Source organism: Phalaenopsis equestris, unplaced genomic scaffold (assembly GCF_001263595.1).
Source record: "Phalaenopsis equestris unplaced genomic scaffold, ASM126359v1 Scaffold000427, whole genome shotgun sequence".
NCBI lineage: Eukaryota > Viridiplantae > Streptophyta > Magnoliopsida > Asparagales > Orchidaceae > Phalaenopsis > Phalaenopsis equestris.
In genome coordinates this window covers 219,211-228,952 of record NW_018164868.1, presented here as the reverse complement: position 1 = coordinate 228,952, position 9,742 = coordinate 219,211, and the positions used below count along the sequence as shown (strand labels likewise).

The 9,742-nt window shown below is 37.8% G+C and overlaps 1 protein-coding gene across 1 annotated transcript in view; it reads right to left on the bottom strand.

Moving 5' to 3' along the window:
- LOC110027366 (glycine--tRNA ligase, chloroplastic/mitochondrial 2) overlaps nt 1-9,742 on the bottom strand; it is a gene marked incomplete in the record, with an annotated part of 183,566 nt that overhangs the window by 117,984 nt on the left and 55,840 nt on the right. Inside the window, 1 exon segment of the mRNA XM_020728758.1 lies at nt 2,395-2,450. Within this exon segment, the coding sequence (XP_020584417.1) occupies nt 2,395-2,450 (56 nt within the window).

The window sequence follows — 9,742 nt, the reverse complement described above, 5'->3', positions numbered from 1 at the left end:
AATCTTGCATCGCGGATCAAAGAAATCACCAACGCAAGATATTATTATTCTTTTGTATGCAAGTCAGTACGTAAATTTCCCCCGCATAGATATATTTCATAATCAATTCAAAGATAGGACCTATATACTCTAGAATGCATGATGCATGAAAGCCAGTACCACTTCCATCTATATGAACATTTACTTGCCTAAAACTATTAGAATGCTAAACATTTGCCTAAGATGTATTCAGTCATTTCGTAGCATTGCAACAACAACAAAAAAAAAAGCATATCCTTATTTCGACTGATATTCCTTCCACCTCCCTATGCTTAATGTATTGCCTGAGAATTTTATATTCAGAGGGAGGAAATCCGTATGAAAACGAAACATGCCTTGTAACAATTTGACAAGATCCTACAAGAAAATCATCCTATTTCCTTCATGAAATTGTAGGTCAAGCCCACGCAGCCCCTTAAATGAATGAAACTAGAAAAAAATAAGAACGAGGTTCTCATATTCTTGGAGTTCACTTCCATGATTTTATGTAATACATGTTGAACCCAATGTTATCAATAGAAATACATCAACGCTATACGAGAGATGGGGAAACTAAAGGGGAGGGAAGAGAGACTAATGAGTCTGATTGATCAAGATAGGATGGCTAGGGAAGCGGATTCCATTTCCAATTTATATAAACAATTTGATAACCATATAATACAATAGCTGGAAGAAGATACCTGAGCCTCACTTTTCTTCGGCACAGCAAGAGCACAACAAGGAATGAGAAGAAATGGGGAAGGAGATAGACGGACGCAGTCGCTGGCGAGGAGGAGGAGGTCGGCTAGGGCTTCTATCAAGGGAGGTGAGCCGAGAGACGTGAGACGAGCGAGCGGTTGTTTGGCTCGGGGAAGAGAGGGGGCGAGCTGTTGTTGCGAGCTGGTGTTTGGCACAAGGAAGAGAGGAGGCAAGCGGGGGTCTTTGGCGCGGGGAGGAGCCAAGGGCTTGTGTGCAGGAAGGAGAGGAGGCGAGCAGGTGAGTCTCGAGCGGAAGAGGCGAAGAGGAGAGGCCAATTGCAAGGAAGAAGGAGCTGAGCGGAATTTGTATCCCTGGAATTCCAAAAGTTACGTTATGCTAAGTCTGGTAGGGAAATAAATGGTTTTGTTTCACACAGCCGGTTCAATTGTAAAAAGATAACACCTAACCATATTCAATTAAGGTGAGATTAAATGGTTTGTTTGAAATTTGAACTTCGAATTCGAAATCATTTAGCCCGTACTCAGCCCGTGTCCAGCCTGAAATGAACCTGGGTTGAGCTTGAACTCGCCTCCCTTTAATTAAATATTCATGTTCAACGATTTTCGTGTCGTTCGCCCGCGCGCAGTACTATAGCGATATGGGTGTCCTTCCTAGCTGAAATTGACGTACTGAATGTGATCGGGCAGTCTGTTTCGTCATTCGGGATCGTCTGGACAAGTTTGCCAACGATCAGGCCGAAAGTGTGTCAACTTTGGTTTTCTTTGGATTTTAGCTTGCGACGGATCCTTTTGAAAATTGACTTTAGTGGTATGATGTATGTAACCCTTAGAGACATGACTTGTAATGTTTATGTGCATTGAATGTATGAACTGCGGTGCTTGCGCGTGTTGGCCCTTATCCCTTACAACTAAAAGTTGAGTGCTTGGGACCCCTCACGTGAGGTTTACACAAAAATAGGTCAAGAAGTGGTTTGAAATTCTATGTGAGGTGGGCTCCATTACTAGTCTGCTAGGATGGTCAAAATAAAACTCCTTAAGCTAGATCCTAGGTTGTAGGAGGAAGAAACTAAAACCTCACTGAAAATGAGGTCAACATAGTGTAGCTATTTTGCCAAATTCATGTCCTTTAGAACATCTTTAAATAGTTATATTGCACTTTGTGACTCTTTGTCAAGCCATTATCTAGCTCATCATTAAGTTTTTGTGACACCTCAGTCAGATGGCAATGAAACATATTTTTGAAACAGCATAACAAATCTCTGATAATAGTAAGCCGTTGTCAAAAAATTGCGTGCAACTAACCTGTTTAGCTAGCACTATGAATCCATCTTCAATTTTTTTTCCTTAATCTCCATCCATGTTTATAAATCTAAGCCTATAATTCAGGCTAGCTATCGGTAACCTTTTTCATCGGCACTTCACCTGTTTATTTCAGCATAGTTTCATCATCTTACATTCATCACTGATGCGGTCTGTATTCATATACGGCATACATAATAGTGCTGCTAATGAGAATGAGGATGAATCAACAAGTTGCATCACATTGCAAATATGCAAGTACACGAATAATATACTAGCTTGCCAGAAACACCCAATATTTTTGTAAGGTTATAAAATAACAACAGTTTATATAAACAAAGAGAATGCAGCAGCAAACCTCCAAAGCACTTCGTGCATATTCTCTCACTCGAACATAAGCATATTCTGTTTTGCCTGAAAAAACCAAAAGAAATTGAACATGGAAAAAGGAGATTGAGAAACAACCCCAAAACTGAAAGACAAAATAGTAGAACGAAGATATTAGACTCTAAAGGAACAAAAACTTCAAGATGTTTCTTATTATAATAAAAAGACTTGAATGTAGTTTGCATATTCAATACCGAAATAAATGACGGCAGGTTCTACATACTACCAAGCTTATTATAGCAATTAATAAAAGCATATGCATATAAGATAAAAAAAGATTATTTGGCCCTTGCTGAAAGCCAACTAACGCTTCAATATCATTGACGCGGGAGCTATACTGGTTACAGGGGATTCTGCAATTCTGTATATGGGTGATCTTGTTCAATAAGATCTGCAACGGGAAATTTCCCGCAGGCGGCTTTGTTTTTTTACTTTTATTTTTGAATTAGAATTTGGGTTATTTATGAGGGGGAGCTAATTATATCTTATTATTTTCCTGTTTTTTGCAGATTTTGCTTGTGTTTTGTGTATATGGAGATTTTATTCTCTAATTTTCTCTAAGTATTGTACCATCTTTCTTTTATGAGGAACAAGTGGTGGATCTCTGACGCAGGAGCGTACCGTCATGATACGCAGCTACAGTAACATGGATCAATTTCCTATTTGATCCCTTACTATTGAATCCAAAATTATCTGGAAGACAAGCCTAAGGAATACGGTGCTAAGGAGAGAGAGAGAAAGCAGAGCAAAAGCATAGTATAAAGCAGTAAATATAGTGTAACATTTATTCATGAAATGCACCCCTATTTATAGGAATGGGGGGAGTATAATTACATGTTGTACCCTTAATATACATAGATACGACCGGGGTATTTTAGTCGATACATGAATATTGGGTCGGGAATCTCCAAGTATACTGATCGGATGAGGTAAGGACCCTGAAAGGCTTCTGGCCGGACAAGTCCAGGTCCCTAAGAAGATGTTGGGCCGAACAAAGTCGGTGCCCATGGCAGCCTCCTGCTTGGCTTCATTTAGGTCGGGTGGCCGTTTGCTGGGGGGGCCTAGTGTAAACTGTCGATTTGATTATTTGTTAAGAGTTAATCCCTGTACAGATCGGGCAGAAAGCTCCAACCAACTATTTCGTGTTCGGGTGATTCGCTTCGCTCAACCGGCTAAACTAGAAAAAAAGGTCATATTTATCTGTGTGAACTTGTGCCGACAGGTTGATTTTTAAAAAGGTAGTTGTATTCAATCCATCTGAGACTCTTTTCTCCCGGTCTATGGGAGCTGGTCGACTAGGCATGGGATATCGGATTGTCCCAGGCAGGTTCCCACGATGTCAGGTTGTCTTCCTCCGCTGGCCGTGGGATTATCCTCGAGATTCGTGATAACATATTTATTAAAAACATATTAAAGTTCCTCGATTCTCTTGATTCTTGATGGCGACAACTATGACAAGGACAAGGGAATCGTGATAAATATCTTTACATTTTATTAATTCATAAAGCAAACATTGTCATTGCCGATCCCAAGCCCGGATGTGAAAAGTCAAGGGTTGCGTTAAGTATATGACAACCAACGTAAAACTTGTCAAAAAAATCATGACATTAATAGCTTTAGATATAACGAGTCTATTGTTCAAAGTGATGGTGATATTGATGGGGATGTTATTAGTAGAATTCAAGTTGGTTGTTTGAAGTGGAGGAATGTTTCAGGCCTATGGCGTTGAATTTTGACCTATAATGCTCTATGGCGTTGAATGTTGACCTTTAAAAGAGAAGCACAAAACTAAGTTCAGTGTTGTCGAGATGAGTTGTCGAGATGAGAAGTTGTCGAGATGAGAATGATTAGGTTGATGAGTGGTTTTACACTTAGAGACGAAATGCAAAATGAATATACTTGTGATAGGGTTGGTGTAGCTCTAGTAACGGACAGAGAGAGTCATCTTAGATGGTTTGGTCACATTAAACGTTGACCATCTGTTGATCCGATTAGAAGCGTAGATATTTTAGATTTGACTTAAGCTGAGAAAGGCAGTGATATCTGTGATAGGGTTGGTGTAGCTCTAGTGACGGACAGAGAGAGTCATCTTAGATGGTTTGGTCACATTAAACGTCGACCATTTGATGATCCGATTAGAAGTGTAGATATTTTAGATTCGACTTATGTTGAGAAAGGCAGTGGTATACCTAGGAAGACATACGCATACTGCATAGAAAAAAATCTTAATTTATTAGAACTAAATGAAAATATGACATTAAATACGATGCAATAGAGAAAAAGGATTCATGTAGGCAACCCCGTTTAGTGAAATAAAGGTTTTCTTGTTGTTGTTGTTCTTGTTGTATAAAGCAAACACAAACATACCTAATACATATATTTTATAGTTGTCTTTTAGGTGTTACAATTTATTGCTACCTTTAAACCTATTAAAAGTTCATTGAACATGAGAAAGCTTAATGCAAAACATAAAATGAGAAAGCTTAATGCATAAGGTAGAATGTCAATAGCAACCACAAAAGCTACCTAGCATGGCAGAGCTCTACCAAAACTTCAAATTTTATTAATTGAAAAACTATGGCTTGGTTACCCATACACCTTGCTAAACCTATTACCTACCTCAATTCTCCAAATGTGTTGATAGTAAAATTATCAATAATATTATTACTAAGTGTCGGTCAACTTTTTCGATAGATTTATTTGAAAATATGGATATTAAAATAATTTTTTTTTGAGATTTAATTTAAGTATAAAAGATATTTATAGTTTGAGTTTTGAAAGTAGTATGTTTTAATTTTTAAAAAATGAGACCAAATAGATCTCATTTTTCCAATAGTTTGCATAATCGTGTCCGATACCGCGAATACTACACTCTCCCGAAAGATAAATGTAGATTTCAGCGATAAACTCAATCCTGCAAACTAAGAGATTTGTGGCATCCGTTTGGTCTGCGAACATTTTATGTATGACCGACAAGTTCCCCTATTTAATACAAAAATTAAATAGGGTTTATTTTACCTAGGTTCCAAGTTCCTATAGAGGCAAGCCCCTATAGTTAATTACATCTCAAATGACTGAGGTCACTTGAGAAAACTCTCGATAATGATCAGTGGTTCTAGTCTTATAGATTTCAAGGTATAGGTTTTCACGGTATGATGAGGAAAATCAAGTGGAAATGACTCAATACGAAACACTTATTTTCAGTAGTCCAAAGAAAGGAGAGAGGAGGGGATGCCACTGATCCGAGGTAAATCTCGGTGACTTCCCAGACTATCCTACAGTGTGGCCACATTTTTGGAGACGATGTTAATTAAGTGTTTGACCCTGCTAGTTTTATAGTTTTATTATTTGGGCCTTATATTTGCATAATATCCGATTATGCAAATAGCCCGCAGAAATAAGAAGGTTTACGTTGTAACAAACAACAACCTCAGAACTTAAAACGAATTAGGACTTACACTGCACAATATTGTTGCACAGGTGCCTAAAGAGGGAATGTGAGGATTTACGTCGCGCTAGGCGAGCTAAGCTACTTCGAAGTCCTGTGGGTTGTTATTATGCTAGGAAGAGATAATGCCGAAGAAGATTCTCTTGTCGCTCGATCCAAGCTAGTCGTGCTGCTCACAAAGTTCTACCCACAAAGTTGGCTCCAAGCTCCTGTCGTCACGACGGCTTCAGGTATAAGTGTTTGAAGATTGTAGTTTATGTTTCACAGTTTTGGTGTCAAAATTTGATTTTGTTTTGTTTCGATTTTGATTTTGCATGCTGAATAAGCAAATCGCAGATAAATAAAAATGTACTTGAAATATAAAATGCAGTAAAGTTAAAATGTTGTAGATAAACTGTAAAAGCGTACCTGGGCATCTGCTACTGTTGCGTTATTAATGTTGCAAGCATAATATGATTTGCAGCAGATTTAAATAAATTTGCAAGAAAATTAAACAAGACGAGAAAATCCAACATGAAAGTCATAAGAACGAGTAGTAGAAATCACAAGCAAAAGAAACATGTAACCACATATGAAAGATCAGGATTGGGTATATAAGACCTTGGTAAAAGTGGGGGATCAGAGCTGGGTTGTGTGCTTGTCAACCTTGAATAAGAGTTGTCAACTTGACAATCTACAGGAGGTAGTTCTTAACCTCAATCCAAATGACTAACCATAGACTTTTATTACTTTTTATAGAAAAATTATTTGATTTTCATGCAAAAGCTGTTGTTTAAGTCTTTTTTATGCAGAGTTCTTTTAATCATGCAAAAGAAATTTTTATTTTATTTTTGTAAATATTATTGTAAAATTGTACAGTCCACAGGCTAGTCACTTTAATCGTGTTAGGACTACTGACAACCTGAGAGTGTCGGGGGCAACGATCTCATCAAGAGTCGGCGAATAGTATCATGGATCCTTTCCTCTCCCTCATTGAAGATCCTTGAGGTAAGAGATATTATTCTAATAATTTCACTTCGTATCCCTCGTTTAAGCACACATAAACAATGTCGTCATCGCCCTCCACTTAGACTCTAGACTCATCCTAGTCTGATCATCCATATGTGGCATTAACAAATTTTTCCAATTGCAAGGAGGATTTAAGTATATTATCCAAGCTCAAATCCCGATGCACTGGGTTTTATTGTAGGTTAAGTCATTATGAGGATATCACTATTGACTTAATTAAGAAAGTATGAACTACGTCTCGGTGCATCCTAGTGTCTAGTGTCTTGATCAGTTTGTGAATCAGGGTCAAGTATCATGTTTCATTATTTATTTGAAAATTAGGTGGATGAACGCTCACCTAGGGTGTGCTCCTAAAATCTAGGAAGCCTATGCTGGGAATTAGGTAGATGGACTCTCACCTAGGGTGTGGTCCTAAAATCTAGGAAGTTTGTGCTGAGAATTAGGTGAATGGGCTCTCACCTAGGGTGTACACCTAAAGTCTAAGAGGTCTACACTGAGGACTAAGTGGATGGACTCTCACCTAAGGTATGCTTCTAAAGTGTAGGAAGCCTAAACCGAGGACTAGGTGGATGGGCTCTCACCTAGAGTGTACACCTAAAGTCTAAGAGGTTTACACTGAGGACTAGGTGGATGGATTCTCACCTAAGGTGTGTGCTCCTAAAACTCTAGGAAACCTACATTCTTTAACTTATGCTTAAGATGATTTAAGGTTTTCTATATCTTTTAATTAATTAAATCATCAATCCCCATCTTTATGACTTAACCATTTAAAAATAAACAAAGCAAAATAAGAAAGATGTCGACCCACCTCTAAAACTAGCAAAGTCGAAAGGGGGAAAACAACAAATGAATCGAACTATGAAAAACGTTTGAATGATAATTAAATAAAACCCAAAACAGTAAATAGAATTATCAAAATCAGCCCCGAAATAGTGAATAAAGCTCTCCAACTTCAGCCCCAAAACAGGGACAAAACCTTCCTAAAAGTGTACATTTAAAACTCTAGAAATTATAGCAAAATCAGCCCAAAACAGACCCCAAAACATCATTCAATTGTCCTCCAAACAACATTGAAACAGCAAGTAAAGTCCTCCAAAAATCAACATTTAAATGGGACACAAAATTTGCATTTAAAGATATCAAAACAGTACGTAAACTGCTTCAAAACAGCATTTGTAAGTCTCTAAAATCTTCATAAATAAGATTGTTCAAATTTTTCATATTTTCGCGATGACAAACTTTAAAACTTTCAAACTGTTCCAGACGAGGGCATCAGAACTTTATGATTCCATCAATATTTGTATAGGAATTTCAATAGAAATGACATAAAAAAAAATCATATGTTTTTCCAAATGAAATCATTTCATGGATGAAATCTGCATAAAGGCTTGCACATGAATTAAGTAGATTTTTGTGATCTAAACTTTCTAGTTTTCTAAAGTATATATTGTTAATCTCTCTGTGGGTTTGATATTCAGGGCTTATTTAAAAAGTCATATATTACTTGATAATGATACATATACTTGCGTAGTATCTCATATTTAAATATTATAATTATATTTTTATTTGTTTCATAGCGAAAAACTTACTTAGCATTTGTTTTAGATCAAGTTTTTGGCTTTGTTGCAAATTTTGAATAACTATCAAGGAGATTAAACATATAGTGACATACATCACTTCTTACATCTATATAGAAAGTCAGGATTAACATTAAAGGACCCAAACCCAAACCCTAGATTGGCTAACCTGAGCCTTAGACCACCAAACCCGACCCCTCTATTATCCTAATCTTAAACCCTAACACACTTAAGCCTTAACCTGAGACCCTTACTCAAAAACAAAAATAAAGAGATCAGGAGAGGGAAGTATGATGTGTAAGTGTAGCGTAATGTGTACGTTTAAGTGTAGTTCAATGTGAAAGTTAAAGTGGAAGCATGTTTGTATGGAAATATTGTGTATGAGTGTTTATATAAGTGCGCATGTTTGTAAGTTAAAGTGTATGTGAGTGTTAATGTTATTAGTTTATATGTGTATGTGTGCTAAGATTTAAGGTAATATGTGTGTAAGTGTAAATGTATAAAAAAGGAAAAGAAAATTGATAATATATATATATATATATATATACTATTAGTATAAAGTAGATGTTAAAGCACAAAGTCATGTTCAAACGCCATTACTCGCGAAAGAGATTGAATGCATCAACTTTATTACCTCATTTGAGCATAGCAAACACATAACCCATAGAGAATCACAATATATTCTTAACTTGATGATGACTGAAAATAACAGGAAGTTTGAAACAATTTATTATTTTTTTTTTGTTCTGTGTATGCGAAGGGGAATAGAAAAGAGGCACCGGGTTACCTGGCTGAAGTTCGTCGCAGAAAGCAGAGTTAAAGAGGGGATCTTCGGCGCAGAAAGCAGAGGAGGCAAGCGAGTGTTCTTTGATGTAGAGAAGAGAGGAGGTCAAGTGACTGTTTTGATCGCGGGGAAGATGGAGGCGGGCAAGCAGTCAAGCTTCTGTCGAGAGAAAAGAGGGAGCCCTATCCGACCTTCGGCCGAGAGATGGTGAGTCGAGCGGGAGTAAGTCGAAGTAGGCGAGGGTTGCGATGGAGTCGAATAAAGCTTCTCTTACGTAAGGAAGAAGGGCGACGGCTTTCGGTGTAGAGAGGAGTACCGATCTTCGGTCGAGCGCCAGAGGAAGGAGACAAATCGATCTCGGTGCAGAGGCAGGGGGGGTAGATGAGTCGAGCTGGATTTCTATCGAGAGAGGGAGGCGAGCGTTGCGGGGCTGTTTGGCGTGAGGAGACGAGAGGCAAGCAGCTTCGGTTCAATAAGGGTTTCATCGCGAGGAGGACATGCG